Source organism: Enoplosus armatus, chromosome 1, assembly GCF_043641665.1.
Source record: "Enoplosus armatus isolate fEnoArm2 chromosome 1, fEnoArm2.hap1, whole genome shotgun sequence".
Classification (NCBI taxonomy): domain Eukaryota; kingdom Metazoa; phylum Chordata; class Actinopteri; order Centrarchiformes; family Enoplosidae; genus Enoplosus; species Enoplosus armatus.
The window spans coordinates 12,780,431-12,804,898 of record NC_092180.1 but is presented as its reverse complement, the minus strand read 5'-3'; the positions used below and the strand labels follow the sequence as shown (position 1 = coordinate 12,804,898).

The window sequence follows — 24,468 nt, the reverse complement described above, 5'->3', positions numbered from 1 at the left end:
TGGCTCTAATCCTGGAATCTGTTTGTTTGTGGTGATGCTGGCTTTCATGTTTGTGTGTTTCTCCTTTATGTCTGTAATAGCTTTCATTCATGATTTATTGGATAGCTTTATCTTGTTTGAGTACCATTTCTTTTTAATAACATCCATTTTTGTATTTGGGGAAAGTGAACTTAATACTTTATATCTATCTGTTCTTGTCATAGTTGCACAGCCTGCTCTTGGTTGCTCTGAATGCTGATATAACCAATGTTAGAATACCTTCTTGTCTATCTAACTGGATTATGTAGCTGTTAAAAGACTGGCCATGATTTTTGACAGTTTAGTTTTTGATATTTTATGGTAAAATTAGTTGTTTGTTTCCATGAGTTTCATCACAGTAATCACACAACACTGAGGCAGGTAGAGGTTCAACTTCATGATGTTTTGGTTCACATGGGAACAAACATGTACATTTGGGATTTTATTTGTGAAAGCTATCAGGCTGCTTGCTCACCACAGCAAGAAACATCTTGCTGTCTTCTCACCTGCACTACTTATCCAGGTCTTGTTCAGGGAGAGACTTGTCTCCCGGGTTGACCATTCTCAGCCAACAAGCTACTGAAGGATCAATACAAGTCTCGATAGACATCTGCAAGCCCAGTGGTGTCAGGCCACATGTGTAGGACCTATGTGTAGATGACCTTGATTTAACTATTGATTCTTTCTCTGGCAGTGTCCCGTTAGATATATGTGAAAGCAGTATGCTTTGAAAGGCTCTGCTCTTTGTGTCTATTGCTCTGAGGCTGAGGGTGAGCCTGAGCGATATATTGAGTCCATTGTTGTGTATTTGAAACCAAAGTTGTGCTAAGTAAGCACAAACGTGTTGTGCTCTGAATGTGGCTGAAGTAAACCAGAGACTGTCGTGCTCAATTACAGGAATAGATTGGTTTGTCAGGCACTGAAAATGTGTTGCAGCTGTATGCAAAGTGCAGAGAGATAAATGGAGGACTTTGTTTGTAAGGGTGTGCTGTATGTATGTGTGTGTTTGATAAAAAGAATCTATTGTGTGCACACAGTTGTACTTGTCTTAAAAGCTCGAACGCTTATCGGCTTTATTCTTGAACACATTTTATTCAGTTTTATTGTAGTATGTTCCTCTCTTGTGTATGCACTTGCACGGATGGATTAACAGTTGTGTTTGATGTTGCTCTAACGCCGTGCCCCTCTGTCTTTATCTGTCTCCTAGGATCAAACTAATAACAATGCATGGCCTTTAAGCAGCCAATCATGGCTCATAGGAAGAGGCCGGGGACCAACGGAGGAAACAGTATGGCTGCTCCAGGCCCCGCCTCCTGTCCCACCCCTCATCATACTGAGTCATGTGATCTGAAAGCCCTCCCCCCTCGGCAACGCCCAGTCCGCTACCCCAAAGAGTCACATGATCCGAAATCCCTCCCCCGTTCCTGTAAGGCACAATATTCTTCCCCCAAGTCTCAAGACGTGAGTCGCAACCATCCAGAAGTGGATGCAGATGCAAAGGTTGAAGTAAAGCGGTACAGCAACCAAGTAGATGCGGAAGTGGAGGATCAGCGGCCAGCAACACCCTCCACGCCAGAACATGAACATGACCGTGACCATGAGCGGGCAGACTTCCACGCTGGAGCTGACAGCCTCGATGACGACTCCAGCTCTGACTACATTAACAACACCTCTGATGACGAGGAAGACTATGATGACGGTGAGTACAATGTTAATTTTTTATTTTATCCGTACCCCTCCATTATCCATTCTTCCATTATTTATTCTGAACTCTCCATTCATCTCTGTTTGATAAAATGTGAAGGGAGACAAAAGAGTACACTTGAATCGTAGAGGAAAAACTAAATTGAAAAAATATGTAACAGCATATACAGGAAAGCAGAAAACTAAACTAAAAAATAACAGTCAGAGGCCGCAGCATCATCGAAAGTAGTACATTTTTCAGGTATTCAAAAAAAAGTTAAAATTCAATACAAAAATGTTGGCACTTCCACAAATATGCTTTTCTTGTGAATTCAAGCAAGGGTGCAATTTGGCAAAAAAATCCCCACAAGTTCAAACATCTTTTTCTGTGCAGCATGACTGAAGTTCAACATTGAAATAAACTTTGAAACCTTGTATCCCAGTGTTGAGTAGCTATATGCAATTGAGACATCAGTAAGTTAAATTGATAATGGCAAATATAACCTGAATGAATCTCGGGATTCTTTACAAATTTGGAACCCATTGTAAATGGGAACAAGCCCCAGGTGTTGAGAAACATGTCTGTTTGCGATCATAAATCCTTGCAGGGCTGGCTGAGGAGGATGAAGGTGTGACTTACTACATCCGCTACTGCCCGGAGGATGACAGCTACCTGGAAGGTATGGATTGCAGCAGCCAGGGAGACTGCAACCACAGCCACAGCCACAGCCAGGGGGACTGTGCCGGGACCATGCAGCCGGGCGGAGCCCACACTGATGAATGCCAGGAGGCTGTGGAAGGGTGGGCCGAGGAGGGAGAGGGTGAGGGGGAGGTGAGAGAGGAAGAATGGGTGGAAGACGTGGAGGAAGAGGGAGCAGTGAGGGAAGAGTGGAGAGAAGAGGAGGAAGTGAGGGAAGAGTGGAGAGACGGAGACGAGGAGGCGAGGGAGGAGTGGAGAGAGGAGGGCCAGGTCAGGCAGGAGCAGTGGGCGGGGCGAGAGAGGCACAGGGTGGAGGAGTGGGCTGAGGGAGAGGGGGAGGTTCGCTGCGAGGTGGTGGAGCAAGATCCGGACGAGCAAATATACAATGGAAGACCAGAACCCATCCTGGACCATCACCATCACCATCATCTCCACCACCAACCCTCCCTGCAAGACACCCTCCACACCCGAGAGGAAGAGGAGGAGGCAGAGAGCGAGGAGTACTGCCCTAATGAGGACGAAGATGAGGATGGTGATGAGGAGGAGAGACACGGAAGGGCCTACACTGGAGACTACTATGCCCCAGAGGACAATGGGAACTCAGTGCGAGTCTCTCCGTACCGTAGCCGTAAGGTGCTGGTGGTAGAGGGGGAGACGGGGGAGGAGGCGGAGGAGGACATTGACCAAATTGTTGCGGAGATCAAGATGAGTATGAGCATGGGGAGTCTAAGCAGTGGCACTGACCAAAGCCCAGAGGAACTGGCGCAGGACCCTGCACCAAGTGACTACCCTCACCCCAAGCCTGATGCAGCCCCCTACCCACCAGCTCACCATCGTCACGACAGCAGGCCCAAGTCCCTGAACCTGCCCTCCATGCACCACAACAACCCTGACCTCCAGAGGGGCATCAAGGCACATCCACGCTCTCCTGAAGACAGACAGAGATGGACACAGGAGCAGGTGAGCTGTTTTTGAGAGGTTAAAGCTGTGGCCATTGTTATTTTCCATTGAGTCCACATTTACCCTCTTACAGCATCCCTGTTGGTTTGTTTTTTCCAAAACATGAACATAAAACCAACACAAGTAGAATCACAATCAGAATCACAATCAGAAATACTTGATTGATCCCTGGGGGGAAATTATACAATATACAATATATATATATATATATATATATATATAATGTGCTGAATAACTTCTACATATACAGAGAAAGGCACATAGATGAAAAGACAGAACACACCAACAGTATCAACATAAATGAATGCACACACACACACACACACACACACACACTGTACAGACACATCGATAGACTCAAACACATGCAGAGCTCCCCCATTTTCTAAAAGTCAGATGGTAAAAGGAGAACAGACATAGTCTCCTGTGGGCAGCATGCTGATACACACCTGCTCCACACTGCGCACATGTGCTTGTACATTCACTGTGTAGCTCATTTGTAGCACAGAACTGGGTCAGACAGTATAACTAGATTAAATTGGAAGAATGTAAAGTACACTGCAGATCTAGATTACTCTGAGACTCACTGAGATGATTCTGTCCTTTCGTCCTCTGTTATCAAATGAAATGTTCTCTGTACAACACTTCGACATGACCCTTAAATGAACCAGGACATCAATGAATTAGATAAGAACTTTGCTGCACAGTGTGGAGCCTAAAGATTGTGTTAAAAGAAGAGTTACAAAACAGAGGGAGGTGATCCTCACACATTCTGTTAGCATGATGGATTTGAGGAAGTATACTACACAGTATTGTAATCTTATTTTAAATGGTGCTACATGCTTTAACTGTCAGTATGTCAGTGTTCAATTATTTGTGACATGTTGGTATGATCACCAATAAGACAATGATCAAATGCTTTTGCAGCCTAAACATTTAGACTGCATTTCCCGTAATATTCTGCTTCTGCAGTCAAAAGTTTTCCTTTTTACTTGTTTTGAGTTGTAATTGACATTTTCCTTTCTGTCGTAAAGGAATCCAGCACGTTTCTAGGGCTTTTCTCAATGACAGAAAGTGTTGTATAGTTTAATTACACCAGTTTTCTTAAATAGGTTCACTTTTATCCATTGATGTTAAAAGACTATGCTATGTGTATGTAGTATTAAAGTAATCTGTGATAAGAATTTCTTCCATGAACCACCGACTGTTAAATACCACTGACAATCTGATAAAAGCCTGCTAACATGTATATTCATCAGATAGAGAGTGTCAGATAGACACGTGTCCATAAGAATAAGCACTCATATATTTAACTTTGAAGATTAAATAAATCTTTAATATAATAAAAGCTTATCCCTTCAGTTAGATAATCTGTTGAGTATTTCCCGAAGCATAATGAACATTGTTTATTGCTGAGAATGCCCTCAGTATTTTACAGTAATAGCTCTTCTGTCAGACAATCGACTGCTGTGGTGGAGGGGTCTGGTGGCTTCAGTGTTGCCTACTACATGGAAAAGTTGCAAACGCCACATGATTTTTGTTTTAACTTTAGGTGGATTTGATGAGTAGTTACAGGAGTGCAATATCAGACACTAAATCTGTCCTGTTGTCTACACATGTACACGTTGGCAGAGGCTGCCAGTCCTCTCGGTGGTGGTCTTGTGAGTGTTAATTATGCTAATAGATTAAAATGGATGTGGTGCTGATTTATGGATGATGAAGTTCTACATGTAGCCTCTTTAGGATTTCTTATTACAGATGAAGGCATGCACAAGGTTTGACTGGCTTCACTGAGGATTCTGTACATGTTTAGCATGCTATCCCACCAAACAACAACACAGATCTCATTAATTTAATGGTTGTTTGCACAACTGAGTTAGGCAGCAGGATGAATACTGATGAGGACTTTACATTTTGCTGTCTTTTTGCAAAGGAGGCCACTAATGTCATGTTATTGGTAATTAATTTCAATTCCAGATGCACAACACTATGATCTGTTCCTCTGAATGTCACTTATTCACTGCCACACCAAGGAGTAAGAGGTTTTATTGGCAGGAGGATTTCATTTCAACCAGTTACACGATTGAATGTTAATGAGCAGTTGTGGACTACAAGATGGATATCCAGGAGAATAAATGTAATCCTCCCTCTGTGTGATTGTATGCTGGATGTATTGTATATGTCCATATATGTGATGAGAGATGAGACAAAAGAAAAAGCTAGCTAGAGGACAAGTAAAAGACAGAAGTTAACCATGTGCCAGCTTACAGCAGTTTGAACACAGACACTGCTTGTGTTCCTCAAAAGAATGCTTCACTCTTGAGATGATTTTGTTTAATTTTATTTATACATTTATTTGTCATTATTGGTCCAAAGTGTTTTGACAGTGAATGATTCTCACACACACCTTGTTTGTAGCAGGCCTTTCAAACCACCACACATGAAAAGGAAATGTTTTCCATGTGTTTGACTTATCTTATACAATATTACTCTCTTAGTATTCGGTTTATCCTATTCTAATTCTTATCTGCTTGCACCTGTTCTTCTGTGTTGACCTGCCAGGTGAGCAATGGTGCAGAGCAACCCAGAAAACAGCAGCGCTCCGACCTCAACGTTCCCCTGGAGAACAACAACGTACCAGAGGTAAGATGTTGCTGGATGTTGTATCGTGGTGTTTCCTTCATCACCATTTAGATCTGTGGCAAGGTCATTCACACTTCAGACAGAGGATATTGTTGTTTATGTTTGTGTGTGCGTACATGTGTGTGTGTGACTGCCTGAGCAAATTAGTAATTGTGTAATTACAACCTCAGCTCATGTCATCTGCTTACGCCGTGATCGCGTCCTGGTAATTGAGCAGCTTGTGTGCTTGCGGTTTTATGAGAGCCATTTTTCACCGAGATGTCACACAGCTGAATGGATGCTTCCTGTACATGCTCCAACCACACATCCCCGTCCTTGGGGCAGAGTAAACTTTCTGAACGTGTAGGGAGCAGGACAGAGGATCCAATAGATCCAGTGGGTTGACTGTTTGAACCACTTCACAATTCTCTGCCCTCTCTGTGGCCATCTCTTGTCTATAGCGTACTCCTCCTTCCTTTACATCCTCCTCTCTCCCGCCTCCCACAGCAATGTCAATGTGTGAAGTGGATGAGTAACGCTTTGCACAGACAGAGTCTCCACACCCACTTTCGCAGTGCCCTTGAGTGAGGCACATACAGTATACCCAGTTTCTGCAACAGGAGAAGTACCAAGGTGTATATCTATGTAACTGTGTGAATGTGGGGCAGAGCATTGCTGGAATATAACAGAAATGTCTGAATATTTATGATGCCTATTCCAAGTAAAAGCACCAAAGGGAATTCCTCCACAGGGATCAAGAGTGTCAGATTATTCATTTCTGATGGGGTTCCTGCCTTGTTGGTAATTGATCTTAATTCTGCTTCTTTTCAAATGCACACTTTTACACGTTGAGCCTTTCTTGTGTTCATACATGACTAAACTTTGTGAGTGTCAGAGCTGTTCTGTGTCCTCGATCTTTTGAACCAGGCGAGGGGGTTTGTTTGCATCTCTGCAGTCAGGTAGAACAATCATTGAGGGCAATGATAGGAAAGTCATGAAAATAAAACACAGTTATTGTTGTAGCAGGGCGACATCTTAAACTGTTTTCATAACATGTCATGTCAAACTTTAAGTGTCAAGTCGCTTATACTGTTCACACAGGATTGGTTTTGTCGTGGCAGTTTGTGAAAACCAACTACCAGCCAAAATGGTAGAAGGGCATCGTGTCTCGCATGACAGGAGGGTCAGCTTGCATGTTTGTGGAAGGTCAGGGACGAATCACAATCACTGTCTTGCAAAGCGGACGTAAAAAGCAATAAAATGTAACCTGTCCTTTCTTAGACTGCCTCAATAAAAAACAGAAAAGGTTTTACAGGATGGGATGCTCCTTTTCCTTGAAGATTCTCTCCTCATCCAGGTTTTCTAATACTTAACTTGAAGTAAAGCAGCAGCTCATCATGTCAAAAATTGGGAGGTGCTCTTTAAAATTAAATCTATAGGATTTTCTCCTTGATTCCATGAACTGACACATGCCATTTGAATACAGTTTTGTGCAGCAGATCTTAGTGTAAGTGTAACACCTGACAACAATAACAAACAGATTGAAACTTAAAGGTTTTGTTTGGTTTATTCGAGACTGGAGAGAAATGCTCAACTCAATGTAAACCTATTTATCTGTCATATCCTGTTTTTGTCTTCCAGCCAACAAAGAAGGTTGCATCCTTCCCCAGCTTTGTCGATGGTAAGTCAATCTGTCTGCACACCTGTTTGGTGATGAAATCAAAATATTGTAATTGCATGGAACCATTCCAAGTATTGCTTTGACTTCAGTCTGTCATATCGCAGGCCTGATATAAGTCTTCTAGTGCTCTTTCAATGCATCTGGGCAGATGCTAGGACTAATAATGTGTGAGGGGCTTAGCTGCCTGTCTGCTCCTTCAGATCATGACAGCGCATTATGTCCCTGAGTGGGTGTTTGAGAGTCCACATCTACATATCACAGACGCAGATTAATCTCAGCCCAGCCTCCCACCAGCACTGCACCTCCATCAGCTCACAGCCAGTGGCCATCTCACTGCTCGGTCCAACTGGCCTGTTATCACCATCTCTCCATCTCCAGAGCAACAGTGTTTGGCTCTATTTCTCCACACAGCTCGTTGACTGCAGTGATTACCATACCCTCTCCGACGCACACCCGACCCTTTCAGTCTAACCGCTCTCTGTCCTTCCCTGTGTCTCCCTGTTAATCATCATCCTCTCTGCTTCTCCCTGGCCCAGTCCCAGGACCCTGCGAACCAGAAGACCTGATTGATGGAATTATCTTTGCTGCTAACTACCTGGGCTCCACTCAGCTGCTGTCTGAGAGGAACCCCTCCAAGAACATACGCATGATGCAGGCCCAGGAGGCTGTCAGCAGGGTCAAGGTACTCAAAAACACACCCACTCAGACCCAGCCACACTGACTCACTAGTTTTTGGCCTGAAGATATCCATATTCATACTTCTTCTCATTCAGCACGCTGTGTTTTTACCAGTTATGCTGTTGTTTTCCTCTGGAGGAGTTGTACATATTGAAATAATGATCCTTCGCCCTTTTTGACCAAAACGTCCCAGAAACTAACCTCAGGAACTAATAGTAATTTTCTGAAAAAAGAAAAAAAATTACTATTAGTGCATTTTGACCAGAAGAACCAGGGACTACATTTAGTTCCTGTACGATAGTTCCATATGTAAAGAGAGTCCCTGCTCCGGGGGTTGTACTTTCGGATTCAGGAACTATTGGGGTGGAGTTTGCAGGGCCAAATGTTGCTGACTGGTCAAACACAGACACTGCAGCTGCTTAACTGATGTACAGCTTCATTCACATAATAAAGAAATACTGGGCACCACTAGTATTAATATTAGGATGGAGGGTGGACATTTCTTGTTGTTTGTTAACATTAAAAACAGGGTCATGTTGTTGGCTTTCCCACAAGTTAAAAAGAAAGAGTGAAATAGAAAGTGTGAATGAGCCAAGAGCGCAAAAAGGAAACGAGAGAGAGCTGTGGTCGACAGAGCTTGTGAATGAACGAGAGAGAGGCAGCAACGATGAGAGAATAAAGAGAGTGAAGTTGACTACAGACTGTAACTTGGTTTTTAATCTAATAAACATGCATGTTAAAACATCTTTTGTCCTAATATTGATATTTCTGTAAACTAATGCTTTCTTACTGTATGCATGAGTGGTTTATACAAGGGTTATAGCAGCCTTGAGGTTTGTGTTTGACCAATCAATGACACTCTACCCCAGTAGTTCCAGAGTCATGGAAAGAACATTTTTGGAACCAGAAAACAAATTTAGATGTTTAGATTTTGTGTTTCCTGAGTACCTAGAAAGTTCCTGCAGTAGAAAACAGCTATTTGAGAGCCTATTCCCCTCTAACTTATTCCAGGCTCTTAGAGGTGTTGTTGAGACGTGTTTGTTCACACCCCAGGAGACAGCATCCGATCAGTGCTGATGGTTTGCTGTCCCACTCTAAGAGAGCATTTTATATGATGGTGGTTCTCTCTCTTCTCCCCAGAGGTGCCAGCATAATGTTACAGTCGTCTTGTTGTTATTTAAGCTGCATTGGTAACACTGTGTCAAAATATGTCCAGCGGCTTTACATGGCTAATACTGCATGTTTGATCGTATTTGTCATACAGTATCTGAATTCATTTCTCACATTACTGTACATATCTGGGAGGGAACAAAGATGCATTTTACACATACTCAAGTAAAGAAACTCTGCTATTTTAACATTGTTACAATATTTTATCTTTATCTATTTGTAACTTGATAGTTATGAGGTATTTTTAGCTTTAGCCTGGTCCATTTTGCTCCTAATGAAATGTACGTGGACATCAGTGCTGTTTGCGTGTAGAGCAGAACATTGCAGTCATATATTAGGCATGAGTGGTCTTTTAGGGCAGCTAAAGAACTTAGCCAGATTGGGCCACAGGGCCTGTATTTGACACAGCTGGCTGGATAATGGGTCTGTTGGCATGTGAACCTTATATTTCCCTCGTTGACACTCACTCCCTGCTGTTCACTAATGTTGTTGTGATGATGATATTCCAGTGCAGTTTCAGAGAAATACTGTGGATGGTACCAGTGCAGCATAGAGGAGCTCGACTCATATTAGTTTTGATTAGCTTGATTGCTCTCTTCATCACTGTTACTCTGCCCAAACTGCTTGTGTCCAAGAAAAAAAAAACAGCTGCCCTAAGAAAGGTAGACTTTCAGCTTTTTCACATTTCCTAGTCGTGGACTCCTTGTATGTTAGGGTTACTACAGAGCTTGGATTCAAGAGCAGACTCAGAGGCAGTTGACAGAGTTAAGTGGTTTATTATCTTACAGGTGAGGGCAGAGAGGGAGGTGAAGGGCTGTGGAACGAGGAGCAGGGGATGTTCAGATGTCCGGGGTCCAGGTGAGGGAGAGGAGGTCCAGTGATGGGAGAAGGAGGCAGTGAATGGCGACCGAGGAGAGCAGAAAGGCTGGCGTGCAGAGGGGTGTAGTGGCGGAGGCTTGAGGGAGATCCAGGGAAACACTTGAGCGGAGCAGAGCGGAGCAGAGCGGAGCAGAACGGAGAGAATGCAGGTTGACCTGAGACACAGGAGATCATAGGATAAGTAGGCCGAGACTCACTACCACGCAGGTAAACGGACGAACTGGTGAAGACTGGAGAGAAGAGCCGGTGTATATACGCTGCAGGGTTGATTGTGGATTGATGACAGGTGTGGTGATGAGCAGACTTACAGGTGTGTAGGTGAATCAGCAGGGCCAGCAGCTCCACCCAAGCGGACACATGGGAGAGACACACGAAACAGGAGACAAGAGGGAGGGGGAAGAGAGGAAAACACAGGGAAAAGAGAGGGAGAAAACCCCAGGTCCATAACATTGTGTGATGAAAGCAGGTCTTTCCGAGACGTGATGACATAATGCTGCACTGATGTTTTGGTGCACAGTTGCTACCCAGACACCAGTCTCTTTCATCTCCCTCTCATGTGAACACAAGCTTGGCTGTATTTCTAAATATTAAATGACCTCCCATGTAGTAGTCTACTTTTAGAAAGTTACATGCTGTAATGAGACTTGTCACTGATGAGATAGATATACGTGAGTGCGGTTGTCCAGTGGGAAACGTCAGGAGTTAAAAGAGTAGAGAAAGAGAGACAGAGAAACTTATTGTGCTGAATGTGTCTGAAGTTGGAAGTATTAGGTCAAAAATCATGATCAGGTTCCAGGTACATGATATCAGCAAACATCACGCCAGTTTAAATGCACTCTCTGTGCCAGTGAAGAGATCTGTTCTGGCCTCTAAAATTAGTCGCATCGTCTCTAATTTAACCACATTTAGCAGGTTCCTTATGTTTGGTAACGGTAAGTAAATAAACACATAGTTTGGTCCTTGAATTAAGGGGCAGACTGATGATTAAGGCTTTGTCCTAATACGCCAATAGTCCTGCCACTCAGCCCCTTTCATTTTACAGGCTTCAGTGTAATTTGTCCCACTTCTACTTAGGATTGAGGGTTAGTGGTCCTCGTGCAGGCTCAAAAAATGTGTCTTAATGTATATCAAATTGTGGCTGAAGAGTGCTTGAAATAGCTACTGATACCTTCAAGTATTTATATAATTATGCAAAAAAAACGTAAACGTAAAATCTGTAGGAATATGACAATTTAAGGGACAATTCCAGATACAAAACCAGAATTTTGGTACTGATGTCAAAACATTACTTGGGATCTGATTAAAGACTAGGTATTTGGTGTCAACTTTTGGTACTTGACAGTTTTCGACTCTCAGTTTCCATACAAAAAAAGTACTAAACAATGTCAACATCGTAACCATGAATGTGGCATGAAAGACGACAACGTCAAGTCTATTATGAAGTGTTTGTAATCCACTACTGGCTTAAACAAGTGCAATCGCATTTTGTAGATTCAACCCCAAATTCCTAATAACCCCATTCTGAGGGGTCACAACATAATCAAAGGGCTTTCTGAGACAAAGAAAAGGGGCAGCCTAAAAGCCTAAAAAGCCTAAAAGCCCTCTTCACCACAATAAGGATGTCTGCTGGCATCATTTGACATCTATCCAATCTGTGTTTGGTTCTTCTCTCACTCACTCACTCTCTGCCATGCACAATTGCCTTCCCCGCAAAAAGTTTTGCCAGGATGAAACCATGGCAACAGTTATCACCTTTTAGTGCTTTCCCCTGCTTGGAACGGGTCCATTGAACAAGAAGTCGTCAATTATCTCCTTGATTTGTCCCTCTTGGACAAATGAGTAGCTGCACGGCAAACAACATTTAATCTTTGACATTGAAACGGACTCAGACGACTGCACACAAACCCACACATGCAGTAACGTGCAGCCGTACTTGTATATTTGCTCCTGAACAAGCTCACATGTAGCATATCCAAGCACAGGAGTGCTCTTAGACCCTGTAGTGCTGAACTGAGCAAAAAGAAGGATGCCAGGTAAATTGTAGCAAGGCCGTATAGGTTATTTATGCAGATCTTTTTGGCATGATGTTCACTCTGTTTGATGTAATATTTATGCAGCTTCATCCCCCCCCCCCCCCCCCCACTCACCCGTTCCTGCTGTCTATCCCCTCCCTGCTCAGCTCCTCCTCAGCAGAGCAGTAGATGCTGAAAGCCTCTGATGTCTGTCTTGCGTGAGAGCTGATCACGGAGGAGGAAACTTTAAAAACAAAAACCCGAAAAAGACTCTTCCCTTTGGGCTGTTTTCTCTGCTCTTTTTTTTTTTTTTTTACTAATACTGTCTTAGCAGTTTCAGGCTCAGGCAAACATCCAGTCTCACACTCGGAAATGTAATGAGGGTCAAGATCATTTCCTCTGGTCGATGGCAGATGGAGAGAGGGGCAGTAGCTCAGCTTGAACTTTATACAGAAGGGTTCATTTTGAAAGATTACAAAGTGCTCCAAAAGATTATCAGTATAAGTTCTTAACAACTGTAGGGCCCACGCCAAGACCAGAATTACTGATGAACTAATCAAACACATTAGCTGTGTAAAACTGCCTCCATGTTGATCTAAGCTGTTTAATTCCAAACATAGTGACGTTTTTTTATGCAGCCCAGAGGACAAACCCCAAGCGCACAGTTTAAATCCGTGCTAGGGGCTTTATCCCCTCCCCTGCCTCTGTGAGTGTTGTTGATTGTTTTCCAGCATGTCTCTCCTGCTAATAGCGTTTAGACTGTGACACGAACACGGACGGTTGTAAGAGCAGTGCACATACACGCAACCTGAATTGTAGACTTTGTTGTCTTTGTTCGCTGTAGTGTTTTTAGATTGTATTTTTTTTTTAATTTGTCTGTCTTTTGGTAAATGTAAGAGATAAACAACATCCAAAAAACCCTCTAGACCCTCCTTATAGAGCTTTACATAGATGTTAAGAGTGCACGAACAGTGTCAATTCATGTCTGCACGCTTTTGATTTGTTGTGTTTAAAAGAGAAAAAGCAATTATTACCCTCTGTAATTGCTGTTTTGATTTGTATCTGATAACCAACACGGCTGTGCGAACGCTATCTCCACAAACAAACACACACACACACACACACACACACACACACATATATACAGTCACACACACCCACACTTCCTCTCTCTCTGTGTCACTCTCTCTCTGTCTCTGAGAGCAGCGATAGCAGACCTGCCGTTTGGTTTGGGGCTTTACTGTCTTACCTTCTTTTATTTACCTTCTTTATTTCCTCCTCCTCTTCCTCCTGTTTTTTGTGCTCCTGTATCCGCTGACCTTGTCCTGTCCCAACGCCTGCCTGCCTGCCTGCCTGCCAGAGGGTACAGAAGGCTGCCAAAATCAAGAAAAAGGCGGTGTGTAATAAACAGAGCAAAAGGAAGACCCTTTGGCCACTTTCCCTCCACTCTCACCCTTTCTTTTTCATTTAATTTGTGCCTGTCTGTTTCCATGTATCCTCTCCCATCTGTGTCTTTGTCACATTTGTCGTGCTCATTAATTTAGTCAAACAAATATTTGTCAGGTTTTCCAGAACTAAGACAAGCATGTTTTGTTTTATGTGAACGGCTGTGCATTTTGGCAGTGAGGGTCTTTCATAAGTCTATATAATGTCTTACAATAATGTAACTTAAAATGTCTCAATATCAGCAAACTGGAATGACAGATTTTAACCAGACACATCATATAATGTTTTTGTAAAAGGACTTTTCACACTGATTGAAGTTGAAGATGTGTTTTAAGGGAACTGAGAACCGCCAAAGCCAAATTTAAAAACAACACATTGACATGAATTTATATGCAACCACTGTGACAACAAGGTAACCGAAGACATATCAGCAGGACACAATGGGAGAAGCTCCAAGCTGTATTACGTATTGGGTTTCTCTTCATACAGTGCCGTAATTACCATATAATTAATTGTATTAACCTGTGCAATAGCACTATGTTTCATGAAATCATAAATGTATGTTTAAGAGAAAACATATTAGGTATTGTACTTCATTAACCACTTACCCAAGCTTTAGTATATTAGTTGTGTTTGATGTATAGTTGAATCCTGCTATTTCACTCTCTAGCTGAGTGCAGGAACAATTTTCAAGTGCTATTAATGACACTTTAAAGTCAAATTAAGTTTCTTCTTTTAAACTGAAGAATCAGAGGATTTGGTGGTTTAGTGAGCCAGTGAGTTTGCACAGTTTCCTCACATTATGAATATACAGAGATAACCGGGAATTATAACAGAAATTCAAATACAAAAAAGCACAACACAGTGAATGTAATAACCTTTTACCTCAGGGCCAAAGAAATACAGCGAGAATCATCACTTCACCCAACGCAAAGCTCATGTCATCAGCTGCTGCTCTAATAATTTGTGTTTGCAATTACTATTTTCAAAGAGTACTTTGTCACATTTTGTACTTACATTGCTGTTACCCTCAAGTAAGTTCAATTATGTATGTGTGAGATTGTAATTCAGCGCGTGTGAGTTTTGTGTAATTAACACAGTTTTGATCAGCTAGAGCAGAAAATAATTCTTGCTATAATTCTCAGTTCATATCATGCTTCTTTACACTCTGATGATCCTGAGATACAGTAGAGAGAAGGAGCATCCGTAAACAACCTCAGCTACGACTGCATGCTGCATTTTAGGCTTAATGTTATGAGGAGCTGAGGAGAGCTTAAAATACAAATCGTGCAACAATTAAACACTGTTTAAAGAAAGAAAAGATGCTGTCCATTTTTGGTCTATTGGTTTTATATTGGTTTTATTTCTTTTTACCTTTGTATAACTTGACATCACAGTTTAGCAACATCAGGTTCTAGTATGAGCTTTCAGAATCACATAGACTTATCATCTGGCACGGCATCAATCATACAGGCAGAAGTCTGTCACAGAAGAGGCTGATTCACATTTCTCCTGTAACAGCAGCCTCTGCAGACCGTTACGCCTTAAATTCACAAGACAAGTTGGATTTTGAATCACAAATTAGCTAGCTGTTCCCCGTATGCCAAGCTGATTGGAAACTACACACCTTTTCTTTGGGGACGGGCAAAAGGAAACTTGCACTTCTTTAATGTAAATAGACAATGGGATGAAGTGAATTATATCTCGTAATAATAATCTTTTTCCAACTGTGGTTAGTTTCCGTGCATCTTCAGACACTTGGTAGGGATAAAAATAAAATAACTAATTAATTTTACAAGTCACAGCTTCAAATACATGGCACCATTCGTTACACTAAATATTTAATTACAACTATATGTGTTTTATTAATATTTTTAGCACTACTGCCTTATTTCGAAATGCACCAGGCAATTTTAATCAAGCAAAATCGAATATAATTGTATTAGTCTGCCGTACACAGTGATTAGAGGGGAATGTGTGTTCCGTGCTGAAGCTACATTGCTCTCACTGGCACAAACAGCCAGCTGGTAAGGGTTTAGTGTTGAGCTGTTTCTTGTTTCCGTGCCAGCTTGCCGTCCTCGTGCCAGGACAGTTGATGTAAAGTAACACCACTGCCAAATGCTTCCTTTATCTGCCTTTTTCCACCTCACCTTTAGACTCAACAACCTGTCCATCTTAACAAGCATTTCCCTAGCTGGACCCTAAACTATACATGCATGCCTTTTGGATATCAAAACTAATGCTTTCCTACATTTAACACAGACACCATTCAGGCAGTTGTGACTAACTGTTTACCATGAACAGTCAACAACAACTTGAACAAAGTCGAAGGAGACGATTTGACCAACTCTTCTGGTTTTTTTCATCTTTCCGCAGAACGCAGACGGAGATGCTCAAACCCTGACTGAGGTGGATCTGTTCATCTCCACCCAGAGGATCAAAGTCCTCAACGCAGACTCACAGGTGAGTACCAACATGCACACCATGTTTCTGTCCAAAGTGTCTTTTCTCTCCAGTGAGAATAAAAGCTGTTTGCCCCGACAGTACCTCGGCCGCCTACTGAGCTATACAGGGCTAAACATCGGGGGAGTGTTGTTGTGTCATAGCTGACATAACTGCAGCTTAACTGTTGACACAAACTGCTTCTTATGAAACCCCGACACTGATTGTTATTTATTTATTTAACCTCATGATGTCAGAATTCTCTTTGACTGAGGATAAGAATAAACTATGCAAAGCCAAAAAATACTGCACAAACATCTGCGCATGGAGGGTGACTCGGGGAGCATGGACTGTGACTGCAGCACAATCCACCCTCCTTGTAGAAGAACGTTTCTTCATAATTGTACATTAGTATAGATATCCAAATCATGACCACATCTATACTTAGTCATTCGTAAAAAGGCTGTCAAATTTACAATATTGACTACATGATATTTTCTTCCTCTCCACGCTTGCAGAAGCTTTGTCAAAGTTGTCTTGCCTTTTAGCTTCACAACAAGCAGCCGTGTGGCGCGGCAGTACAAGTCTTCACAGGAGGTGGAGTCTTTGCTAGCAGCAGATATGTTTCTGAGAGCTTTGCAGTTCTCGGGATCATAAATAGAGACTTTGTGCTTACAGTAACAGCTAAATGTATATGTGATAGATGATTCATTTGCAGTATTTCACTCTGAGTTGCTGTCTGGCCGTCTGAACAGAGTGTCTGAATGTGTGTGTGTGTGTGTGCGTGTGCGTGCGTGTGTGTGTGTGTGTGTGTGTGTGTGTGTGTGTGTGGGCAGCCGCCTGGCAGAAACTAATGTGCTGCAATGCAGTGTCTATCTTCCTCCCTTTTCCATCTGGTTGCCACTGGTCCTGGCACTCATGAGAGAAAGATTCGGAGTAAAAAGCCTTCGTTTTGCAATTAAAAGCTTGCATGGGGTTTTTGACATTGATTCATAATAAGAACAACTCCGAAGGTGGGCTGGAACAACAACACTAATTAGGCTAATGGAATAAAACCACCAGACACAGTTAATGAAGTGAAGTTAACTAAACGGAAATAGAATTTAGCATATTATCATGAAACACGAACAAATACAAGTTCATCTCCGCAAACCCACAGATTCCAAGTCCACATCGTCTCTGAACTGCAGTTCCATAGCTGTGTTCAGAAAACAACGCCTCATAAAATCTACATTATGACATAAGACAATTATTTGGCTGAGTGAACAAACATGATTACACCGCTGAAATCACTTTGTTTCATCAACACAAGCACTCTGATATCAAACCCCCTCTGAGTTTTTTGTGCACTTGTTGATTATTTTCAGGTGAACACGTACTCGAGATCTACTTTCAAAAGTAGGCCTGTATGTTTTCTATCAACAATACTTTCATCTCACTCTCTGCCCTAAAAGGATCATGCAGCTTTGGCAAAGAAAGGAAACAAATACGCTGCACTCTGGTGAACTGCAGTTCTCAACAATGACTGATCAAAGGAAATAGAGCAAATAGATATGTGTTATTACACCATTTTGTTGATTAAAATGTGTAATTGTGATAATTATTTAGTGTTTTGTCTATTTATTGGCTCTAGCCTCTCCAGCACATATTGTTAGTACATATATCATATACATCTGGTTGTAGTTTAGTGGTTTATCATACTGAGTTGCTCCAGCATACAAATATTGAACCAAATCTAAAAAATGTAGTATGTACATTGCATTACAGTGCATAGCTGTTGCAGTCTATTTACAGTAATAAACCCAGTCGTCTCTATCAACTGGAAATCAGCGAATAAAGACCTGTATTGATGACATCACCAGCTTTTTGGGAGTTGGTCCGGAGACACTGAATTATTAACTGCCTCTGTGTTTTTGTTTCAGATGTTAGGTCCAGGTGGATTTTATTATTTTATTCCAGGGCTCACAGCTGTGAATCAAAAAGGTCTTTATATCCCGGTAAAATGAACATGCGCGCTGTCATACAGTTACAGGAGTTGTTTTATATCTACGCCATCATTACAGTCTCTTCCTCTACTGTTCAGCTTTTAAATTCACAAATTGAAACTGTACTTAGCTGGAGAGTGTTATAAAAACTAAAATAGTGTTGATGTTTAATGGTTTTGCCTTTGACGTTTGTGATTTTGGCTGATGTGCCCTACAGGAGACGATGATGGACAACGCACTCCGCACTATATCCTACATTGCCGATATTGGGAACATTGTGGTCCTGATGGCAAGACGTCGGATGCCGCGCACAGCCTCACAGGACTGTATTGAAACTACGCCCGGGGCACCCGAGGCAAAGAAGCAGTACAAGATGATATGCCATGTCTTTGAGTCTGAAGATGTAAGTGCTCCGTGTGTTTTCGAGTTCACAAACCTGCTGTGTCTGTTAATGTGTCTATTTTAAATCCCCCTGGCTGGGAGCAGGTGAGATGTCACACAGACGACAGCGACTAAAGGAAGTCACATTCTTATCTTTCTGTCATTATGTAAGAGGACTCATTTGGTAGATAAATCCTCCAACATCTAAAGACAGTGAAGAGATGACACGTGTTATTTGATTGTCGGATATTGCTTCAGCTTCCCGGTTATCACCAATATTAATGTTTTTTCTCCATTTATCTCCAGGACATCATCTTATTTGCTTTACTGTACTTTGTTTTTTTCATATTTGCTCCACATTATTACAAATATTGTTGCTAATATACAGAAAAATGTTGTTGTGCGACTTTTAATAACTGATTAGAGCAGCCCACTGACATGAAATGATGTAAATTGGCTGGGCATTTTTTATTTATTTCTATTTTTTTTTTTCAAACTGCTGCTTGTCTTGTTGAAGCAGATTCAGCAAGACTTGGCAACATGTACAGTGATGAACAGAGGAGCCAGCAACTCAGTGTCTGTTGCCAGTCAGTATAAAGGCTGGACTCCAATCTGTCCTTTCTTCATCTAATTTTGCTGCCAGGTTTTAAAGGCCGGCCAGAGTTATAATAGAACCATTCAGCCGCTCATCCATCAACTTATAAACTGTTTGTGTTATTGTGGCTCCACTGGTTGTTTGCAGTGTTTTTTATTGTTCTGCAAAACTAATTCACAGTGACTGATTTTGAGAGTTTGGGCCGTTAATGTCTGCAAATTCGGCGAGATTTATATGCAAGTATGGAATTCTATTAACAAGGAAAATACAGCTTGTAAAATGACATGTTATGTACCGTCTTTACTCTCTTGATCTATTTTATCGCTCACAGCCAAGATAAAGCTTTACATGTTCATCTTTTTTTACATGTTCATGTTGTACCAAATTCACTTTTCCTTCTTCCTTGGTGTATTTTGTATTTTTTTTGTACACCCCCACAGTCCCAACAGATGAGCTCAAGTACCCCTTCACCCACACCACCTGTCATGTTTTCACTGGATGTCTTTTAACACTGTTAATTATATAAAAGTGGATATTGTTACAATAGTTGTTTGCTTTCATATGAGTACCACTTAGGGTGGCTGAAGCTGCACATGTCAACCATTTATCTGTTGTAACGTGTTGTAGCTGGTAGGTTATTGGTTATTGTGACCATCGATAAACCTCACACTTGAGTACTTGTAAAGACAGACAATTCATTTTGTGTAGATTTTGTTTGTCTTCATTAACCTTCATTCCTCCTCATTGAAACTAGAGCAGGAACGTGTACCTGTTTTTTTCTGCTCTCACAAAGGGAACAAATAGCTGATGGCAGTGAAAATCAATTTATATTATGCTTTAACATATTCTTAGCACACTCAGTGCAACTATTGTTTGATGCCACCGGATGCTTTTTTTCCTCCACTATGTTGTTGTTTATACACAACTCATTGAATATTCTGTGGATCTAACAAAACAAGATCACAAACACATGTTTATGTCATGATTCCTGCTTTTCTTCTGTCTGCAGGCCCAGCTCATCGCTCAGTCCATCGGCCAGGCATTCAGCGTCGCTTACCAGGAGTTCCTGAGAGCCAATGGCATTAACCCCGAGGACCTGAGCCAGAAGGAGTATAGTGACATCATCAACACACAGGAGATGTACAATGACGACCTCATTCACTTCTCCAACTCTGAAAACTGCAAAGAGGTTGGTCTACATTAAGTGTGCAGTACACGCAAACATTTCTTGCAACTTGCAGGACTTTTCTGCAGATGTGTGTTGTTTTGTGTCAGTGTAAGAAAAAAAAACAGGACATAAACACTGTGAGACTTAACATGTGTGGCACAAACAGCACTCATGCTGCAGGGCCATCAGAGAAACACACAAGTATATAGTAGCTGTTAACTAATTAGACAGATTAAGAGGCAGATGGTGCAGTAAAATCTACTCAGAGCATGTCAACTCTTGTTTTTTTTTTGCTGCAGCATTTCCTATTTAGCTAACACTCTGCCCTGAAAGCATTACTGGAGGCTTTTGGAGAATTAGAAGCGGTGAAACAGTTTCTGCTGTATGAGCAGAGAGGCTGCATGGGCACCACCGCACCGCTGCTATTTCAGAGGCACCTGGGTAATTTTTAGTGATGGGGAAACTGGGCTGTCTTAAAGCACTAAAGCTTCCTAACCAACTGTGTTGAGAATAAGTTCATTTCTCAAGGCATCACGTGTGCACGAGACGCATCTGCTGTGAGGCCTGTGAATTAACATGCTGATGTAATAAATTACTATAAATAGATCACCGGTAATCTTTTACAGTTTATGCATAAATAAATACATATAAATAACATATTCAAGCTAAATAGAACTTGATGTAGAAATAACTCTTCTGGCTTGCAGCTCAGATCAGCTTGATTTTGGTGAAGTGGTTCACACTGTTCACTGAGATAACACCAGGTGGAGGTTTGAGGTGCAGATTCAAGACTGTTTATTGATTTGATGTGGAAATTAATGACTGATATAGTATTATGTTATTTGTAAAGCACTTTTCTAACCAAAAGTGCCTTATACTGATATACTGATCTACACATCTACTTATGTGCTATATACAAACATATGTTTAGGGCTCTAGCAGAAACTTTAGAAAAAGATATCCAAGAAAGAGGGCTAGAAAAGTGACATTTCTGACAGGTATCAAAAGGAAAATCATATAGTTTTCATTGAAAACGAGTTCTCTACGCATTTTACAGCAATTTGTAGCATAATGAGGTGCTTCTCAGATCAACTGCAGCAACACAAAAATATTTCTGTCCTTGATGAAACATAAAAATGACCAACAAACTGTCCTCCTGTCTCCCCACAGCTGCAGCTGGAGAAGAGTAAAGGGGAGATCCTGGGTGTGGTGATTGTGGAGTCCGGCTGGGGCTCCATCCTGCCCACAGTTATCTTAGCCAATATGATGAACGGCGGGCCAGCGGCTCGCTCTGGCAAGCTCAGCATCGGAGACCAGATCATGTCCATCAACAACACTAGCCTAGTGGGGCTGCCACTCGCCACCTGTCAGGGAATCATTAAGGTACAGAGATACTGAGGATGTACACAAGAGTGTGGCTGAAAGTTACATGAAATAAATAATAATTAAACATTGTGCTTACACAATAAACCATTTATTTATGTGTGTGTGTGTGTGTGTGTGTGTGTTTCTCTGTGTTAAAGGGCTTGAAGAACCAGGTTCAGGTGAAGATGAACATTGTCAGCTGCCCTCCTGTTACCACTGTCCTCATCAAGAGACCAGATCTGAAGTATCAGCTGGGCTTCAGTGTCCAGAACGGCATTGTAAGTATAATTCTGACTTCTTTCTGTCACCCAGGAACATGTATGCTGGTTACTTTGATATTAGTAATATTAACAAAAGCTGTAATTTTGCAAACTATTATTAAAATGTACTGCTTTGTTGTGTAAATTGTTAACTTTGATGTTTAGTTTGATATATTTTGAACCGAACAGCAGGTGCATGTTTCACATTCCTGTCTCCGTTTAGATTAATGTGCTCATTATTTTATGTTCTCTGTATTGGATACACTGAAGAAACACTGTGTCATTTGCAGTGTTGTGATAAATTGCTGTTTTTCCTTGAACAATATTTATACACCGAATACATTCTCTGCTACAAAAAACCCATTATCTTTAGCAAGGATGTAATGTGCAGTTTATCAGTTGAAACTATCTCTCCTGGTCCCACAGCCTCAGTTTCAGATGCCATCACCGTATCACTGCAGACATTTTACCCTTCCAGTGGCATTCATGTAATTAATGAACTTTTCCTTGCGTGTGCCCGTCAGATATGCAGCCTGATGCGAGGAGGCATTGCTGAGCGAGGTGGGGTCCGCGTGGGTCACAGGATCATAGAGATCAATGGGCAGAGTGTCGTGGCCACAGCACATGAGAAGATTGTCCAGGCCCTCTCGAACTCTGTCGGCGAGGTTAAACTGATGCACACAAACACACACACAGAGGACAATAATGTACAAATGTATATATATAGAGAAACTTAGAAGTTAAGCAAGAAGATAACCATGATGGGTTATTTCAGACTGGGCTTCGCAGAAATCCTGCATTACAAACAATTCACCATTATGGGTATAAGTGTAGGATTCAGCGTGTTTGGACGCTAAACGTCAGGATATCTCTGCGCTGCTTTGATTCTTTTTTAATTCTATCTCTGGCAAGTCCTGTAACATTTTGGAGGTGCAATATATCACTAGAGTAGTCAGAGCCAAACATGTCACACTACTGAAAAAAAACATTGCAAATGTGGATGCAAGTTTCTCTCATTGTGGAAGGATGGCTTCAACAAGCTTTTAAAAGGAAAGGATTTGTCGAGTTGTTTTCTGTGTTGAGTAGGAGAGTTTGAAACCATTCACTCCTTCATCATTCACTACTCACTGTACAGGAAACTGGACAGTAGGACGTTGTAGTGTAAAAGATGGCGAAGTCAAAAACTCGACTGAGGTCATTCCTCTCACCCAGCTGCCATATAAATTTAGCTGTTTTTAACTGTCTGCGCACTGCGTGATGGTACATAAATCTTCTTTAGTGACCATTGATTTCACACTACTTTTTATGTTGCATTGTGGGATAATTTAAGTCTGCTGTATAGAAACCAGGAGATCAACCAGCATTTAAAACATATAAAAGTAGAGTTACACCAAAAAAAGTGCAAAGGTATTTTTGCAGTTTCTGGCTTTTTGGGTTATACTTTGAAACCATCATAATGTAAACAACTTCAGTTCCTTAGACGTTTCAGAAGCTGGAGTAACGAGGGTATAAGAGGTATACTAGGGTATAATGATTCTCATTAGACATTCAAATAAACGCGCACACAATCCTCAAAATATCTCTAAGAAAATACTTTGTTTGAAAATGTTTTGCCTTTTAACTGAGATTGTTTCTTTCTTCCTCTCACTGCCAGATTCACATGAAGACCATGCCGGCAGCCATGTTCAGACTTCTCACAGGACAGGAGACGCCTATGTACATATGAACAATGGCCAGTCAGCTGTGATTGGTTATCGTATGGGGCAAACCAAGCTGACCAGTGACCGGGGGGGGGGGGGCTTCTCCCTGTCGATTCATTTCTCTTTGTTTCTTTCTTTGAGCTGATGACTTCTTCATCATCTCTCGTTTGTCTATGCTTAACATGCAACGGCCATTTTATTGACATGAGATGCTTTTTTTCCATCCGACCAGCTGAAGAGAGTGTGTGTGTGTGTGTGTGTGTGTGTGTGTGTGGGTACTTTATTATTTATTTGTCCTGTTTGTGTTTTCTGTGTCACCTCAGTGAGATTGTGTGGACGGACTTATCGAGTGAATGCATCACAATTTATTTTTTTATATTCATGTAATGCAATATGATACTTCTACTATACTTCTTGTATAGTTTCATTTCTCCGTTTATTTATTTCTCATGTAAATACATATTTTGCTAATATTGCTGACTGAAGGCAGTGGGGAGGGAGGGGCCACAGCTGCATTGTAAATACTTATTGAATCTTGCTGTTGAATTGAAAGCAGGCCATGATGATGGCAAAGACACAATTAAATGCCAGATATCGAAGTTGTTGCCAATGAAAAGGGGAATGAGTTTAGTGTTTGAAACGTTGGGTTCAAATATGCTAAGTTGATATAATGTACATGTGAATCAAACCAATGCTTGCAGCAGGGGTTTATGGGAGAAATGC

The 24,468-nt window shown here is 41.6% G+C and overlaps 1 protein-coding gene across 1 annotated transcript; it reads left to right on the top strand.

The window, feature by feature from the left end:
- Positions 1 to 1,245: 1,245 nt before the first annotated feature.
- On the top strand, positions 1,246 to 23,771 carry apba2b (amyloid beta (A4) precursor protein-binding, family A, member 2b). Its single transcript, XM_070902676.1, has 13 exons — positions 1,246 to 1,717; positions 2,310 to 3,361; positions 5,924 to 6,004; positions 7,625 to 7,664; positions 8,201 to 8,346; positions 13,764 to 13,799; positions 16,226 to 16,312; positions 18,494 to 18,679; positions 20,262 to 20,441; positions 21,591 to 21,803; positions 21,944 to 22,063; positions 22,570 to 22,710; positions 23,700 to 23,771. The coding sequence occupies exons 1-13, from the start codon at positions 1,246 to 1,248 to the stop codon at positions 23,769 to 23,771; spliced, it is 2,826 nt and encodes a 941-aa protein (XP_070758777.1).
- The last annotated feature ends 697 nt before the right edge of the window (positions 23,772 to 24,468 follow it).